We start from the raw sequence: 17,421 nt of genomic DNA on the forward strand, positions 1-17,421 counted from the left end.
GCTCATGATTACAGAGCCCTTGCAGCCCCACATCACTCCCTTGACCACGTGTTTTCCATATAACAGCAGAGGAAATGCCCAACTCTATCAAAACCACATGCAAAGCATTAATCATCAAGCAGAGCTTGGCTGCTGCTCAGGGTCAGGAACAGCTCTATGCTTTTAAGTCCAGGTGGAGGTGGTGCCCAGCGCCTGCTGCAGCCTGTCAGCCAGGAGACAGGAGCACTCGTGTCAGGCTTGTCCTGCGGAGAGCCACTGCTTTTGTAACTCGAGAAGCTGGCAGGCACCGCTCTCTCAATCAACTGCCTGGAGTCACTTGCAATTTACACTACAGCCTGGGAAGCAGGCTCCTCCGGGTTCAGGGCAGGAGGCTCACCCGGGCAGCTCCATGTCTTGCTTTACCACACCAACTCCATCAGCCCAAGGTGCCAGAACAGAGCAGAGGTGACTCCCACGGTACATTCACCAGCTCTGCAAATACAAGTTCCTCTTAACAAGTCTGATTAATTGAGCTGCTCCCAAAGAAGCAGTAATTACATCTGCCCCAGGGCAGGGAGAGGGGCCAGGTGATTTCACAAGACAGAGGGGACAGAGGGTCTGAGTGACAGCTCCAGCCTAGCGAACAAGACAAGTCAGCCCTGGAGCAGCAAGATCCACAGGCAGCCAGGAACTGGGGTCCTTCCTATGCACACATGCCAGAGCTCAAATTTTCTCCAAAGGCCTTCCAAAATGGAAGGGAAACTTTTATTTTAAGAGCATTCAAAAAAAAAAAAAAAACCAAACAAAAAAAAAACCAAACAAAAAAAACCCCACCCAAATAACAAACCCCCAATCTTTGGTGTCACATAAGTAAAGGGAGGAAAGGAAGAAAAAAGATCTCGTGTAAAACACGAAACACTGTCAAGGGAGTGCTATGGTACAAAGGCACAATCCAATATGAACATATAATCTATGTACAGCCGTGCCAGCAGCACGGGGTGCATTGCCAAGTCCAGTCCGGTGCCCACCACCCTCACCAGGGTCTCCAGACCGAGTCGGCCGTGCCAGGTGGTGGGCCTGGCGGTGAGGCAGCAGTGGCAGCCGTGGGTGGGCCGCCATACAGAGGCAGCACAGCTCCACCAGGAGCAAAGGCAGTGCTGGGAATGAGGAAGGCAAACTGCCCATCAGAGGCCGGCAGCAGCTGGAAGCCACCGTACACCTTGGCCGCATCGGCACCCGGCTTGCAGGGCATGCCCGGGAGCGGCCCCACGCCCCCGCCTGGAGGAACCAGGGGCGGCCCAAAGGCTGCGGCCGGTGGCAACGGGGGCGGCGGGGGGGGCGCAGGGTAGTTCATGGTGTTGATCTGGGTCATGCAGCTGGCCAGGTGGCCCAGGAGCCGGGTGCGCACCTCAGTGTTGACGCCCTCGCAGGTGGAGAGGAACCGCGTCACCTCGTTCATGCACTCGCTGAAGCCGGCTCGGTACTTGCCCAGGACTGTGGGGTCTGTGCTCAGGGCAGCTGTGGGAGGAGAGAGGCACACAGCAGTCAGCAGGCTCCACAGGGAAGAGAGGTGCACAGCCCACCAGCATTGCATCCTACAGCCTCTCTGAGCTAGGAATCCAGATGGGGAAAGCAGTCCCTCTCGCAGTATGTCTTGTGTTCCCAAGCACCAGGATTTCAGACAGAGAGCACAGCCCCTCTGCTACCAAGTCCACCAGCACCAAGGACCCAGTGGGGAATAAATAAGTCCCAAGAATCTCCTTATGTCTCCATATACCAGAGACCCAGGCAGGAAACACAGTACTTCCAGTGGCTCTTGTGCCTCTCACACTCCCAAAACAGATCCATGTGCAGAGCACAGCTCTGCTAGCAGAGGGAACTCAAGCTGGGACTGCAGCCCTGCATGTGCCCTCCAGCACCAGAAACGCACAAACAACACAGTGACCTTCTCCTTATTGGGGATACTAGCACACAGCATGATACCCCTCACCACCCCCAGTAGCAGGGAATGGAGCACTGTGTCCCCCATGAAAACAGGATTCAGGTGCAGAGGCGCTGGCATCAGGAATACAGGTACAGAACACACCTCCCTCCCCTCCATCACTCCCCGGGGATACAGGTGCAGAGCCTGGTGCTCTGCTATCCTCCCCACCGAGCAGGCAGGCCGAGTGTGTGATGGTCCCAGCCCCCGGGCTGCGGGCAGCGCCACCCCAGCTCCCTCTCTCCGGTTTCCCCCTCGGGACTCACCAGTCATCTGGGCTCGCTGGAGGCTCCGCAGGTGCTTGACGGTCATCTCCAGAATGTCGGCTTTCTCCAGCTTGGAATGCCGGGAGCTCTGCGGGAACAGGCGGGGTTCAGACCAGCCCGGCAGCGCCGTTTGCCCCCGCACCCCCCACCCGGACCCCCCTGCGCTTACATCCTTCTTCAGCGCGTCCAGGATGAGCGTCTTCAGCTGCCCTAGGCTCTCGTTGATGCGCGCCCGCCGCCGCTTCTCCATGATGGGCTTGGAGGACTGCAATAGAGGCGACAGTCAGCGTCCGGCACGGCTCCGCACGGCGCTGCCCGTTCCGTCCCATCCCATCCCGTCCCGGCCGCCCTTACCTTGCGATGCTCCGCCGCCGTCTTCGGCTTGTCGGGCGTCGCATTGACGCTGGCGGGGGTGGCGGCCACCGGCGAGGCGCTGCTCTTCTCCATCAGGTCGGCCGGCATGGTGCGCCGCCGGAAAGAGGCGCAGCGGCGGCAGTGGGAGCCGGGCCGTGCCGGGCCAGGCCGTGCCGTGAGGGAGCGCTGGGGGCGGCGGCGGCGAGGCCGGCGGGGCGCGGGTGCCGCGCGCCCTTGGCCGCCCCTACTTATATAGCGCGCGCCGCACGCGCGCGGCTCGTGTGAAACGTCCCCCGCCGCCGTTCCCACACTCGCGCCCAGCCAATGGGCGCCGCCCGCACGCGGCCCCGCTCGTGGACGGCGCCCGCCCATTGGCTGCGCGCCGCGCGGCGGCCGCCGGCCAATGGCGCGGGGCGGGCGGCCGCGGTTTAACCCCTTGGGCACCGCCCGCGGCGGGGGGGGCGCGGGGAGCGCCGCGCTAATTACCGGGTTAATTGGCGCCCGTGGCAGGCGCGGCCCCGCCCGCTCCCCTCAGGGACCGCCGGCCCCGAGGCGGGCCGCGCCGTGGGGGGCCGCGGCCCTCCGGGGTGATGGCCGGGACGCGGCGGGCCGGGCCCAGCCGTGTGGCCGGAGCGGGGCTACTGTGTGCGGGGGCTGCGGCGAACCGCGGGGCGCGCCGCGGCGGCCGCGGCCTCCCACGGTGCCCGCAGCATTGCCGCGGTCACCCAGGGCAACCCAGGTCTGCCCACAGCAGACCGGCTCTCCCCCCAGGTGTCCACACGGCCGCCCGGGCAATGCCGGCGGGGCTGCCCCTGCCCCCGCAGGTGTGCCCGGGGCTGAGCAGCGCGGGGCACGGGGAACGGGGCAGGTGCGGGGTGGCACACTGGGGCGGTGGCACACTGGGGCGGTGGCACACTGGGGGGTGGCACACTGGGGCGGTGGCACCGCGGGTTCTGCTGCCCGGGCTGGCGGCGCGGGCACGGCCGCGGTAGTGCGTGCGCTGACATCGGGGACACAGCCGAAACCGCAGGGAGGGAGGTGCCTGTCCCCCGGGCCTGGCCCAGCCGCCCTGCTGCCACCTCCGGCTGGTTTGGACAGTTTGTGGGTTACTTTAAAAAAAAAAAAGTAAAAAAAAAAAAAAAAGTATTTTGCCTGGGGACTTGAATCCTTTTTTTCTCCCCTCCGCTTGACTGACTTTCTCACACTCCTATTCCCATAGTCTGCCAGCTAGGCCTGAGTCATCCTGCCAAGAACTAGACCTGGCCTATTCAAAAATGTGCTCACTCGCTCTTTCTCTGTCTCTGTCTCTCTCTCTCTCTTTTTTTTTTTTTTTGTTGAGTATACACAGTAATGTTTTTCCACCTCCTCTTGTACCTGATCTGCACCTGTACAGGGCCAATCCCACACGTATCACCCGATCTTGCCTTTTCAGAGACCGTGAGAAAAATAAAGTTCAAGAAAGAAGAGACATGTTTGCAGATCTCAGCGGTGCAAAGCCTTCGTCCCTGCAGAGGCTTGCCTGCTGAGCCTTCAGAGTTTAAAAAGAGAAAAATAAATAAAAGGGAGAGTGTCATGTTTAAAACTGCGGAAAAGTACAAATCCAGGCTTTCTTTTAGCTCCTTGATGGAGCCACAAGCCCTTTGATTAAAAAAAAAAAAAAAAAAAAAAAGAAAGAAAAAAAAAAAGCAGCCTTCAGCGTGCAAGGTTTAACTTCAGATGAAGAGTATTTGAGGTAAGTTTCAATTATCTAAGCAGCTGGACAAACTCGAGTGAGGAAAAGACCGAGACTGCACTGGGAAGTCAGTGCCTAAAAGCACTTATTTTGTGGGGAAATCGGAGACACCACATTAGCCTGAAAACTGCAGTCTGTTTTTGGAGAGCTGAGAAACTCTCCGCTGGATCAATATTTCTTCTAGTACTGATATTTGCATATATTGGTGGGGAGGAAAGTTATGGCAATTACTGAGCCGCTGTTCCCTCTCCCTCCTGCGGGGATTCGCAAAGGGCTGAGGAAACGCGGCGCTGGGCAGTCCGGTCCCTCCGGCCGGAGCGAGAACAGGCTGCAATTATGTCTGTGTTTGTGGTAGCCCAGGAGCTGCAAACCGCCCGTAATTGCCGGCAACAGGTCGGTGTCTCTGTGGGACGGGAGCGGGGCAGGCAGCAAGGGCATGCTGTCATTAGGGCTTGCCAGCCCTCGCCCGCACCTGGGAACGGCCTGGCAGAGCTCCCCGGGCTCGCTGCACAGCCTGCCGGGTGCCTGTCCCGTCTGGGCTGTGTGGGCAGAGTCTGCTTCGGCAGAGCCTTCTGAGATGCACCAGCGAGTGCTGCCCGGGCGGCGGGAGCAGCGTCACCGCCGTGTCCCTGCCGTGTCCCCGCCGTGTCCCTGCCGCACATCTCCTCCTCCGCCTGCTGCCGCTGCGAAATGCCTTCATGTGCAAGGGTTGTGATCTCCAAGCGGAAGCGCGTCTACTTGTGAATTCCCCAGGGATCAGGAGAGGAAGGGCAGGATTTGCATGGAAGGATGTCTCTGGAAGTGAAATGGCTGAGGCCAAGTTTAGGCTGGAAGGCGGTGGTGGGGAGGTTTTTAACTGCTGAGGGGGTCTGGAACTGATCCTCTGGGCATCTCTAGCCCCGCCTGCTCTTGTGAAAGGGGTGTCAAGGGGGACGTGAAACTGAGATAAGTGACTGCCCCAAGGACTGGGATGTCCCTTGTCCCACAGTCCTCCCAAAATGTTTTTGCTTTGCTCCAGCAGTCATCTTGGATTACAATTTGGGAATTGTCCAAAGCAGATTTGGGAAGAACCTTTAGACAATGCATTAGGGCTTTAGTGACTGGCAGAACATCTTGGAGGAAAAATGTGCTGGCAAGAAAATTTAGACTAGTCCTGGGCACAGGCCCGGGGGGGGAAGGAATAAAATAGGATGCTGCTGCTGGTGCAGCACACAGGAGGTGAGGAGGTGGCAGGGTTGGCTGTGCCTGCTCTTTGGTCCTTTAGGAAGCAGCCAAGATGAGCAAAATGTGCTTCAAGAGATCCAAGTGTTTTAATATCCAAAGCTAGAAGGATCCTAGGAAATGCAGAAAATAGAAACCAAGTTGCTTGTAAGAGCTGGGTTGCAAGCTGGATCCCAGAGTTGCATAGCAAGCCTTTCCTCTTTGGGTCATAGGCTGAAAACCTAGCCTGGCCACAGCTCAAAGCTGTCACCACCCTGAAGGCTGGAAAACAAGTGCTGAGTCTCAGGGACATGTCCCTGGCACAGGTGTCTCCTCTGGACAGCCCTGCACACATGCCTCTGCTCGTAGTTCCCATCCCAGAAGCTGTTGTGCAATCCATATCCAACCAGCTCCCCTGGGAGGAGTGATCTCAGAAGCTTTGGGTGCAGGTTTCAGGATTTATTTCCCCTCTATAAACGTTTGCCAGGTCTTTGGAACAAGGTCACTTTCAAACTGACTTCCTGACAAAGCTCCCTAGATGAATCAAAGCTTTCATGGACGTTGCTCCCCTACACACCAGCTCTTTGTGGTGAAGAGGGCAACCTCTGTGCAGCAGTGTCACTGCCTGGCCCCCTCCACGGCACGAGCAGCTCATTTTGAGGCAGCAGTCTGGTTTTATGGCAGGTCCTGCCCTGTTGCTCCATTGGGAACCCATTTCCCCAAGACCTGCTGAGAGCTGGGGTCCCAGCCCTGCCAGAGAAGCCTCAGGGTGGGTACTGTGTGGCAGCTGCTCCCCAGAGCTGGCCTCTTTCAGCTGTTCCCTGGCTGCTGCTGCAGAGGAGAGGCTGAAGTGTTTATCCATTTTACTCCTCACTGTGTGAGTCAGGCTGGGTGTGTTTGGGGCAGCTCTGGCCATTCTGCAGTGACACCCCCTTGCGTGGAGGGAGCATCCTGGCCTCCAGGAATTGGTGCCCTTCATTCTGTTGCTCACACTACTAGAAGAATGGTGTACACATCCCTGTGAATGGTTCAGGAAACTGTGGGATGAAGGGGCTAAAGCTTTGCTTGAGTAGCAAAGTGCCAGTCTGAGAAACTCCAGAGTCACTAAGGACAGACAATGATGAGCCATTTTCATCTCCCCAGCCCAGGCTGGAGCACAGCTCTGTGCTGAGAAAGGCTCTGGGACAAGAGCCAGGATACCTGGATCTCTTGCTAAGCTGATTCCTCTTGGCAGGCTCCTATCCTGCTGAACCAAGGAAACGCTGCTGGGGAGCTGGCGGGGAGGGCATTTTGGCAGCTGTGAAATGCCACCCATGTGGATGGGAATTCCCTTCCTGATACCCACGGCGTTACTTCAGAGGTTGCTGGTTTGGCTAGAGCGGCCACAATGTGCTAATGGGCATGAGATGGTGCAGCCCCAGCTTTCCCCTGTGTGCCTTTCCAGAGCCCCAGCTCCAGCCTGGTCCTCTGCTGGCAACCAAGGCTGGGTGTTGGCAGGCACTGCAGCTGGGAACAAGCTCTGGGAACATCCCTAAATTTCCTGTGGGGCTTGGACTGGTATCTGGCACTGCTGCTACCGGCCAGAGGCTGTGAGCTGCCTCATACCCTTCTCAGGGATGCTCTTTTCATGCAATATGCCCAGAGTTCACCAGGCCACTGGTTTGCAGTCTGCTGACCATGACAGGGCAGTCCCACTCCAGTACAACAGCCAGCATCCTTGGCAAGATACAGGAGCTCCAGGCAGAGGGACAGACAGCTGAGCCTGCATCCTTCTGAGAACCAGAAATAAATGCACAGTCACTGCCACGCTCCACAGTGGAGCAGGAGCATCTCTGCTCTCGCTCACTCCCTCTGTGGTGGGAGGTGTTGGCAGTGAGAGCCGAGTTATTTATTTATTTATTAAGATCCCACTTGTGTTGCTGCCTGAGGCTGCTGGTCTCTGTGCTGGAGCTGTGGTGCTTGCATGCTTGCAGGAAATGGAAAGACTGCAAGCCATGAAGTAGGAGTGAAAACACTGAGTTTGGCAGTGGTGGGAGGAGAGGGTATGAAGGCTCACTGGCACAGATAATGTCCCTGTCCCAAACACTGAGCAGAAGGAACCCTCCTGAGAGCCAGATGAAGGTGGGTGTGCACCAGCTGCACATCCTGAGTCCAGTCTCCAGCCGTGTTACTGCAGCACTCGTGTGCTGAGCCCTCTGTGATCCCTGACATGCTGTGGCTGCAGGAAACCCCGCAGGCTGTTCCAGAACACGGCTTTTAAGTCAGATCAGCCCAGCAGTGCGGTTTGCAGCCCAGCTGTGCACAGCTGGCTCGGCACAGCCAGAGGATGGGAAGTCGTGGGCGGGAGCGTGGCGGGGTGGGAGTCTCGCCAGCCTCTTCAGCGCAGGGAGCCTCAGAGCAGGCTGGGTGTGGCAGCCTGCCCTCAAATTCCCAGCACACAAGCCCTTTTCTGTGCCCCCTCTGCCCTCTTCCCCTGGCCCTGCTGGCACCCGCAGCCAAGGGCAGGTGGGAGCCTTGGCATGTGGCTCCCTGGGGACTCAACCTTCCCGATGGCAGGCTCATGAATCCCACAGGGCCAGCCCTTGGCCACAGTGTCTGTGCTCTTCTGCAGAGTGATCAATCATATTTTCCAACATAGTTCCTTCTCCTTGGTATTAATCAGTCCAAGAAAGCAGCCTGGACTGATCGCTGCCATTGAGCTTTCTGCTAAATTTACCAGCTGATCACCATCTCTTCTCTTCATGCCATGAATTGGCAGCAGGGAGTGTGTTGTGTAAACTTCACGTTATCCTCAAAACCCTGGCAACCGCAGTGATGCAGCAAGAAAATATTTGGAATCTTTGGGAGGTGCTGCAACAGGCAGCCCTGCCTGGCACTGGGAAGCTCTGCTGAGGGCAGGCAGGCCAGGAGTTGTGTGCCCCACCAAGGGTGGGGACAGATGTCTCAGCCTCCCTGGTCTGACCAGGTCCTGAAGCCCTTGGGACACCAGGCATTTCCCCTTGACAAACAGGATTGGTCACAACTTGCCAGCCTTCCCATTTCCATTATTCCTGTTTCCATTTAGTCAAGAAAACCCAGGATACTTCATGGTGCAGTGCTTTCCTACTGCAGAATGGCGCCTTTGCAGAGCCAGCGTCTTTCTTGATGTGTAAGTAGATGGACTCAGATAAATCCAGGGTACAATGAATCATTTGCACTTGGTGCCTGATCTCCCTGGTGTCTTTAGTTTTTAGTTTGGCAGCCTTATGGAGAGCATTAGCCTATCTCACTAATATTGAAATGTATACATAATCTGAATCCTGTAAAATCAGTATTCATTATTCAAGGTGACAACAGAGCCCAAATGAGTCCTTTAGCTATATCAAGAGTATCAGGACGATCACATGTTACTTGGATTAGCGACCTCATGCAGCCGCACGGTTTCCCCGCGTGGGCAGGGCCCGGTGCCGAGGAGCGCGGCCCGAGGCTCCGGAGCGGATCCCGCCCTGCCCGGTGCCCCGGGAGCGCCGGGAGCGCCTCCATCGCGCCAGAGCTCCGCAAGTGCAGGTGAGCTGATGGGGCGGCGTGCCAGGGGGACACAGGGACGGTGCATTTTTGTTTGTTTTTCTGCCCAGGGCAGGCAGGGGGAGGAGGGGATTTGAAATCCTCGGTTAGCACACTTTGACAGCAGCGCAGGGTGTGTGCTAGAATGGAGTGGTTTCTCCTTTATTTTTCTTTTCCTGCTTGCTGATGTGTAGCCAAAGCTCCCCATTAGCGCTTTGGCCGTTGACAGGTGTTAGCAAGGGGTGGGATTTTTGGAGAACTCCTGTGCATTTTCCATTTGCTTTGTCTGGTGCACGGCTGCATGTGCTGGTCCAGAGCTGTGTGCGTGCCCTGGTGCCAGAGATCACGCTGGAGAATCATCCTCATGTGGGCTAATGTGAGATCTCTTGCGAGCTAGTCAAGAATTGATGTGTTACTAATTGCTGTAATAGAAAATATTATCCTTTAGAGGATATTGTTGTTTTATAAACAAGGGGATAATTTACAGTTCAATTGCTTAAATCATACGTTAATTGCTATGTGTAATGAATAAATACATTTGCAAGTACATTTAATTTGCACAGTTTCCAGAAGTCTAGACATTAAGAGGCAGATCATTATTTGATAAGTAATCTGGAATGTCGTATGAAATGACATTTATTTTCACATGATGAAATGTCCTGAAATGAGATTTTGAGATCCTTGTCCTTCCTTCCTTGCAGTGAAGGGCAGTGTTGTCATCAGCTGCCTCAGAAATGTGTCCAGGCTGCCTGGGAACACAGGGGAAGGCAGGAATCCTCCAGGAGCAACACACAGTAGAATAGCAAACTTAGCTTTATGCAGATGCAAGTTTTTAATATTACAGAATGTAAAGAGAGAATATAGAGCCAAAAATGGGGGATGTCTGCAATAGCCTGGGAGGCTTCACATCAGTTCTAACTGATGGCAGGATGGCTGTGGGGCTGTGAGGAGCATAGGGAGTACCTGAGGAGGTGAGCTGGAGTATTGGTGATGAAAGGGAGGCATTAGTGCAGCTGCCTGGGCACTGGTGAGAGCTCAGCCCAGCGTGAGGATGCAAGCAGAAGCAGCAGCAAATAAACCCAGCAAAGGGGGCTTTTGCAGCCTGCTGCTGGTCATGCGTGCCCGGTGGCTGTTGCTTGCACCACGGGAGGCTGCAGGAGTCTGTGCAGGAATCTGTGCAGGAATCTGTGTCCTCTTCTCCAGGGAGTGAGGAGCTCTCCCTGCTGCTGGGGCTGGGCCTGGCTGCTGCTGCCCAGAGTAAGAGGCCCTGCAAACAGAAGGCACCTGTGCTTCAGTTGCTGATACTGAATAATCTTGGGCTACTGGTGCCCTTTCGCAGGCCCATATCTTTATTGGAGGCTGTTAAAGCCAAACCTCCCAACAGCAATAACATGACTACAAAGCATTCTAAGAATAAAGTACGTGGGAATAAGGGAGATACTGAGATCCCAGCCAATTTCAGTACAATACAAGTCTGAAGTACCTTATAAAGTTAACAAGTCAAATTTAAATGTATACAAGGCTCAGGAGCATACAGGAAACAGGATTGGCCAAACCTTCGAAGGCCCATCATTGTCTTTCAAAACGTCCACTGAAGGCTCATGCCATAAAAAAAGGTGCATTCACATGGGTGAAACAGTGATAAACCCGGTGGAGAAATGCCAGCAGCCAGAGTGGGCAGGGATGCTCCCTGCAGGGATGCTGTGGTGGCCCAGCCCCTTGTTACAGAGTGCTCTCTCTGTTGCTGCACCACAATAAAAGAGGGTTCTTCTGGTGTAAATCTGGGGAGTGTTCAGCAGGTGACTGTCTCCAAGGCATGAAGTAACCCTTGTCCCTGGCTTTATGACAGGTCATCCAGCCTCTGCAATCTTACTGCTGGAGAGGTAAAAAATTATCTCTCTTGCCTTGCCAAGCACCATCTCCATCACACTCCTGAGCAGCACAGGCTGCAGCCAGGAGTACAGCACATTGTGGTGGCTTCCCTGTCCCCTGTGATGTGAACACCCTGGATGCCACAGACAGGAGAGGACAAGGAGAGAGCTAGGAGCTTGTGCTACATGCCAAGGAGCTTGTTCCTCCTTTCTCAGAGCTGAAGACACCTGTGGGTTAGAAGAGCCTTCTGTAGGCACCTGGAGAACTGTTTGTGAAGTGTTACAATGTGAAAACTACGCCCAAAGGTCCCAAGCCTGCTCCTGTTTAGCTTCCTTGAGTACCAGATTAAGAGCCAAACCTGATCATGAAATGCCAGAGATCCAGAGTTCTTCCAGCCTGCCTGAGTGGTGTCAGTGTGGGAAGCTTACATGCCTGATCTTTCCTTCTCCTGTGTGTTATTTGTGTTTAGCAGGCTGTATTCTGCCTTCATCATGTGCCATTGTGTGTTTATACATTTTACACATCCATTTGGAAGCAAGAACCAGTGCCACAGGACTCACCAATCAGCCACGCTCTCTAGCAAAGCACCCAAGCAAGCTGCATTGCAAACCATCCAGAGACTGCAACAAAATGGCAGAAAAGTCTCAGGAAAATGCCCTGCTACAAAGACATTGGAAAATCAAGGTTGTTTCATGGCTTGTTTGTGAGCAGGAAGAAAAACCACCCTGATTTGGTGCCTCTGAAGAGGCCAGCAGAACTAGGATGCATGTTGCAGGACTTGGCGTGCAGGAATTCATGAACCATAAGGCCTTGTCAAAACTAATTTTTAAATAAAATGCAGTGTCCTAGCAAAACACATGCCTGAGACTTAAACCAAAACCAAAGTACAAAATGTGGTGTTTAAAGGCTGAGTTCCATCTCAAGTGAATGAATAGAAGCCACATGCATTCATCTGAGATCAGATTTTGGTGTGATCTGAAGTTGTGCTCATGGAGGCTGCAGTGAGAGCAGGCAGAGGAAATCTTCATCTCCTCCTACAATCCTGTACACAAGATCAGCCTTTCTGCACTTTCCAAGTGAAAAGGTTTCTGTCACCAACCCTAGGCTGCCCAGGTGTGGGATGGAGCATCCCAGGGCTGCTCAGCTGCTTGCTCCACACTGTGCAGGCAGCGGTGAGGCCACTTTCACCCAGCCTGAAAACCTGGTGCAGACTGCATCTCTCTCCCCTTGCTGCCCACTGTGGGTTTGGGACTGCGAGCTCCCAGTGACACCACTCTGTAGCAAGTGTCCTGCAAAAGAGCCAGTATTGAGGCTTAACCTTTATTAATTGCGGAGAGGAAGAAATAATGCTGGCAAAATATTGTCAAATACTTCAAATTAATGATTAATTCTAGATGGAGAGATACTGTTTGATGTGGTCTTTGCTGGTTTAAACAGGAGAAGGGTGATTCACTCTAAAGGAATTTATAAAAACACAAGTATTTGCTCATGGACAATAAATACTGGGGCAGATAAAAAGGGGGATGAAGTGTTCGGTGTTGTGATAGCAACTCTGCTAGAGAAAACTTTTGACCTTCTCACATCCTAAATCAATGCCCCCCCCGCCTTGCTTTCCTCCAGGCCTGCTCTGGAGGCTGAGGGAGCGGGGCACGTGGGAGCACACCGGGCTTGCCCTGGGCTGTGTTGCTGGCAGGTGCCCCCGGTTCCCTCCCGTTCCCACGGGGAGGACAGGGCGCCCGCCGAGGGGCACAGGGCAGCACCCGACAGCAGTTTACACAATCTGTGTACACAGCCTAATCTGTCAATTTGCCTGTTGTAAAAGGAGGCGCATAAACCTGGTGCTGGAGCTGCTGTGGTTTACAGAGCTGCTCCACCTGGGAAGCTGAGATTTACGCTGTCCACTGGCGAGCGAGGCATCCCCTCCCATCCCACCCTGTCCCCTCCCAGTGCCGCCAGGCAGGCTGGCCTGGAGGGCTGGCTGCAGGCAGCAGAGAGCCCATGAACAGCCCAGTGGGAGCGGCAGCAGAGGTGCTGTGCCTGCCCCACGGCGCCTGAGAGCCATCGGGTGGGTACCTGAGGGAGGGAGGGAGGGAGCTTGCTATCTACCTTTCCCGTGGGAATATGATGCAGCTGAGATAACCTCCAGACCTTGCTGGGACTCTGCCAGTGTCATTAAAGTGTTGACATCTGCTGATTACCCTGACATGATGCTGGTTTTATTGAGACAAGATTAGCCACTCGCACTTTGAAGGGAGGCTGGGCACACGGTTACTGGCTGTCCCCTGTCAGGAAGGCCTTCAGAGCCTTTTCCATTCTTGTCTTTTTTCTTTATGAAAATCTAACTAATTATGCCTTAAAAATAACAGCATAGGAGTGAGGGCACAGAGCAGGCAGAGCAAAGTCCCTGAGCTGGTGTCCAGCCTTTCCATGTCTGTTGTGGGCTAGGCAGCAGTGCAGGGTGGCCCTGGTCACATCACCTGTCAGTGAGGGGCTGAGGGAGCAGAGCTGATACCCACAGAGGGGCTGAGCCCCTGCCTGCAGCCATTCCCGCAGCATCACCTCGCAGGCTGTCAGCAAGCCTTTCATCACAGCCCCTTCTGACATCAGCCTTTCCAAAACACCTGAGCTCCTTGTGGTCCCTGTGCTCATAACACTTGGAAGTGACAGCAGCTTCTGGTTCCAATTAACCCAGGGGCAGTTTGGGGACTATCTGATTGCACTGCAGTGGAGGGGAGAGGAGAAAGAGCCTTTCTGGGAAGCAGCGATTGAGTGTGTGGGTGAAGAACTTCTGAAAAAAGCAGATGGTTTCTCTCTTTCCTTCCTCCTTCTTTTCCTTGTCTTTTTTTTTTTCCCCGAATTCCACGAAACAGACAACCCAACAGCACATTTTTCACCATCAAAGCTTTGCTGAAGGGAATTCTCCACTGCTATTTCATTTTTTCCTTATGTTCACAGATTGTAAAGCAAACGGCCTCTGGAGAGCAGGGAGGGCAGATCTGTCCCAGAGTGACAGCAGATGACTGGCTGACATCCTTGGGGCACAACAGGCTCTCCCTGGCAGCTGCTGGCACTGGAATCTGGGCCACAGGGATTTGCCAAGGTCCATAACCTCTGCCTTGGACACCTGCACAAGGTTAACAACTGTGAGCAGAAGCTGCAGGCAGCAGGGGAAAGCAAGCCCAGTTCCAGGGCTGGCCCCACTAAGTGATGCTGTCCTGGGAGGAGATGCACTCACAGGTCAGCAGAGGCAGGTCCCACTTGGAGCCTTCCTCCCCCAGCCTTCCCACGGTCACACCACAGCCAGATATCCCTAATATTATGTCTCTGGGAGAAACAGGCAGGGAGGAAGCTGTAATCCCGTGAAATCCCAGCCCACACTGTGCCAGTCCTTTAAATTGCTCTCACATGCAACATGTTCAATGCCTGTTGAAAGAAAGGTGGTTAAAGGAGGAGATGTAAATGGAAAATAAGCTTGAAGGGCAGATGGGGTTTGGAGAGTTCTGTCTTGTTAATCCGAGATCTGTTTTTAAGACCATTTTTAGACTTGGCAATGCAGCTGATTGCTGCCTGCTGTGGTGCCTGGCAGCACTGGTGTGCTGTGGGAAGGTGCTCTATGGAAAGGAGGAGTGAGGATTCAGCAAGGAGCTGCAGCACAGGGAGGGGCATGGCAGCCAGTTGTGCTTGGAGGGCTGGAGGATACTCTGTTGGCTCTGTTCTCCTTCCACCAGTGACTTGGACACAAAAAGGGAGCATTTTCTTGCAAGGTGTGCTTCCCCAGCCAGGAAAGTGAGATGTGGAGGCTGATGTGGGGCCAGGAGCTCCTGGCATTGGAAGGTGGCTGGACAACATGCTTGCTACACGTGCATGGCTGAGTCAGAGGAAGAAAACGTTAGAAGAGAATGGCAAAACTACTGGCAAGAAAAATGGGACTGAAATGACCACTGGGACCAAGAGGATCCAGAGCAACTCCCAGCTGGAGCAGTCACAGTCAGAAAATAACCTCATTGCTCATTGAAACATGCGCCACATGTGATAGGGTCAAGGCAGCACGGACTGGCAGGGAGAGGCATCCCTTGCCCTGTGTCTCCATCACCTCAGTCACCACTGCTCACACAGCAGCACAAGCCTGCTCCTTGCCATGGGCTGGAGGAGGAGGCACTGGAGAGGAGCAGCCAGCCCCATGGGGTTTATCACTGGCATGTGTTGTGCTTGTCACCTCTGACATCAGCTCTGTGCTTTGAAGATGTCCTTTGCCTAAGGAAAAGCTGCTTCCAGCCAAAAGGCTCCAGACCCAGGACAGTGAATGGCAGCGACCCTGGGCTAGGATGTGGGTGTGCTGAGGGGATGGTGCCACCCCACACTGTGATGCTGCTGGTAGAAATGGGCTTGTCCCACCTCCTGGGGCTCCAGAGTTGCTGACCCAAACTTGGCAGATTTTGGGTCAAAGCAGGCTATTTTTGAAGGTGCTTCACTCCACATGTCATAGGGATGCCCAGTGAAAACAGGGCTACTTCTCACTTTCTCCTTGCTGCACGCCAGGAACCATCCAGCCCCACTGAACCGAGAGTGGGGTCCGTGGGAAGGGGACGCCCGTGGGGCTCGCTGGCAGCCCGACCGAGCGCGGCGGGGCAGGAGCAGCCCAGCCCAGCCAGAGAGCTGCTGGGTTTCACACCCGGCCGGCCGCGGAGCCGCCCGCGAGGGTCAATTACCGCCATCACTTCAAGGAGTCAAACCGGCTGCCGGCAGCGCCGCGGAAAATCTTTGTTTCCCGTTTGGCTTTGTCAAAGGGAAGGAAAGAAGCGCCTGGGCATGCGGCGGGGGCTGAAAGAGCCTCTGCTCACGGAGGGCAGAAGTCAGAGGGCGGCTGGGTGCTGCGGGGGAGGAGGCTGCCCCGGGGACAGCCGCCCTGTGCTGCCAGTGCCACCGAGCAGCGCCTGGGGCTTGGGCAGCCTCCAGCACCCTTGGTCACTCAGAAAGGGCCTGTAAACAGCCCAGTGATTGTAGAGAGAAGCAAACCAGTCAATGGTGGAGACAGCCTTTAAAAGTGAACGTGAAACTTTGGTAAGTTAAAAGTAAAGTCACAATAAAAGGGATTTAGAAGTCTGTGGAAGAACAAGCAAAAGGTATTAAAACCTGAAAATAAACATATTTGCATAAATGCCAGGAGCAGGAAACCAGCCAACAAGCTGGTGCAGGTTGTGAGTGATGAACAGAGCACCCTGGGAAGGCAAAGTCTCAGCAGAAAAGCTGAGTGGTGGCTTGAGAATGCTCAGACAGTGCCTGTCACCCTGACTGCAGGGCTGTGCTAGGGGCCTGTCCCACAGCATGGGCCTGCTGGAGATGTCTTTCAACAAAATGAGGGGCTACAGGTGGCACTCATGGGGGATGAGGCAATGACAGCCCGACTGGGGGTACCCAGCTTTTCCTGGCAGCCTAGGGCAGAGCGTGGGGAAGGAAACATGAGCTGCAGCCAGAGGGGCTCAAAGGATCTCATGGGCAATTTGGGAGAGCTCATCTATAACAGATCTGGGTCAATGCAGCACTTAGGGGAGACTCAGCACCACTTTGCAGGAGGAAGCCATACCTCACAAATCAGCCAGGTCACCAAGTGTGGGGAGCAATGTGCCAGTCATGGAGCAGTGACACTTCCAAAATGTTTTGGTTCTTTTGCCTTGGCACCTCTCCAAAAGGCCTGATGCCCAGTGGACTGAAGGGACATTCTCCTTGCATGGAAAGACTACTGGTTAAAAGACTTACAGACAGCAAAAGTAAAGCTGGCTGCTGAGGGAGACCTGGCATCAAACTGGAACAGTGAAGTCATGTTAAGAATATGTCCAAAACAAGGAGGAGGAAGCCTTTGCCTTCATGAGCACTGCTCAGCTGTGAAACCCTTGGCCAAAGGCTGTAGTGGCAGCCAAAAGCACAAAGTGGGGAGAGCTGCACCCACTGATGCTGAGTCTGTCTGACACAAGTGCAAGCAGCTGAGACACAGCTCACACACACCTGAGCTCCTCTGCTCCCCCCAGTACCTACCACCTTCACTGCAATTTGGCAATTCTTGGCCTGGAAAAAGGGTGAAAGAACCAGGATACCAGACCATAAGGCTGAGCTGAGCTCACAGAGGCACTTTCTGAGATGCAAAGGGTCAGGCAGGAAGCTGTGTCTTGGTGCTTTGTTTTCCACATTTCTGCCAGGCAGAAATGCTGCCCTGCCCACCACTACCTCCACTGTGCAACACCTTCACCCCTCCCTGACTTTTATGAGCAAGGATTGACCAAGATTTCCTCTGCCACATTGACAAATACCTTGAGTCAGGAAGAAAAAGAAGCTGAACCTGTCTCTGCATTGCACACTAGCGTGATGTCATAGGCTCATGCAATCAATGGTTTTGGTTGGAAGTAACCTTGAAGAGGTTCCAACTCCCCTGCCACCAGCAGGGATGCTGCCCACTAGATCAGGTTGCTCAAAGCCCCATCCAGCTTGACCTTGGACAT

At 54.6% G+C, this 17,421-nt stretch overlaps 1 protein-coding gene across 1 annotated transcript; it reads right to left on the minus strand.

Annotated features, from left to right (window-relative positions):
- Positions 1–770: 770 nt before the first annotated feature.
- HES1 (hes family bHLH transcription factor 1) lies at positions 771–2,773 on the minus strand. Its single transcript, XM_063166417.1, has 4 exons — positions 2,581–2,773; positions 2,396–2,491; positions 2,227–2,314; positions 771–1,497 (listed from the first exon to the last, which is right to left on the minus strand). The coding sequence occupies exons 1-4, from the start codon at positions 2,686–2,688 to the stop codon at positions 1,013–1,015; spliced, it is 777 nt and encodes a 258-aa protein (XP_063022487.1). The 5' UTR covers positions 2,689–2,773; the 3' UTR covers positions 771–1,012.
- Positions 2,774–17,421: the final 14,648 nt, after the last annotated feature.

This window comes from Melospiza melodia, chromosome 12, assembly GCF_035770615.1.
Source record: "Melospiza melodia melodia isolate bMelMel2 chromosome 12, bMelMel2.pri, whole genome shotgun sequence".
In the NCBI taxonomy this organism is placed as follows: Eukaryota; Metazoa; Chordata; class Aves; order Passeriformes; family Passerellidae; genus Melospiza; species Melospiza melodia.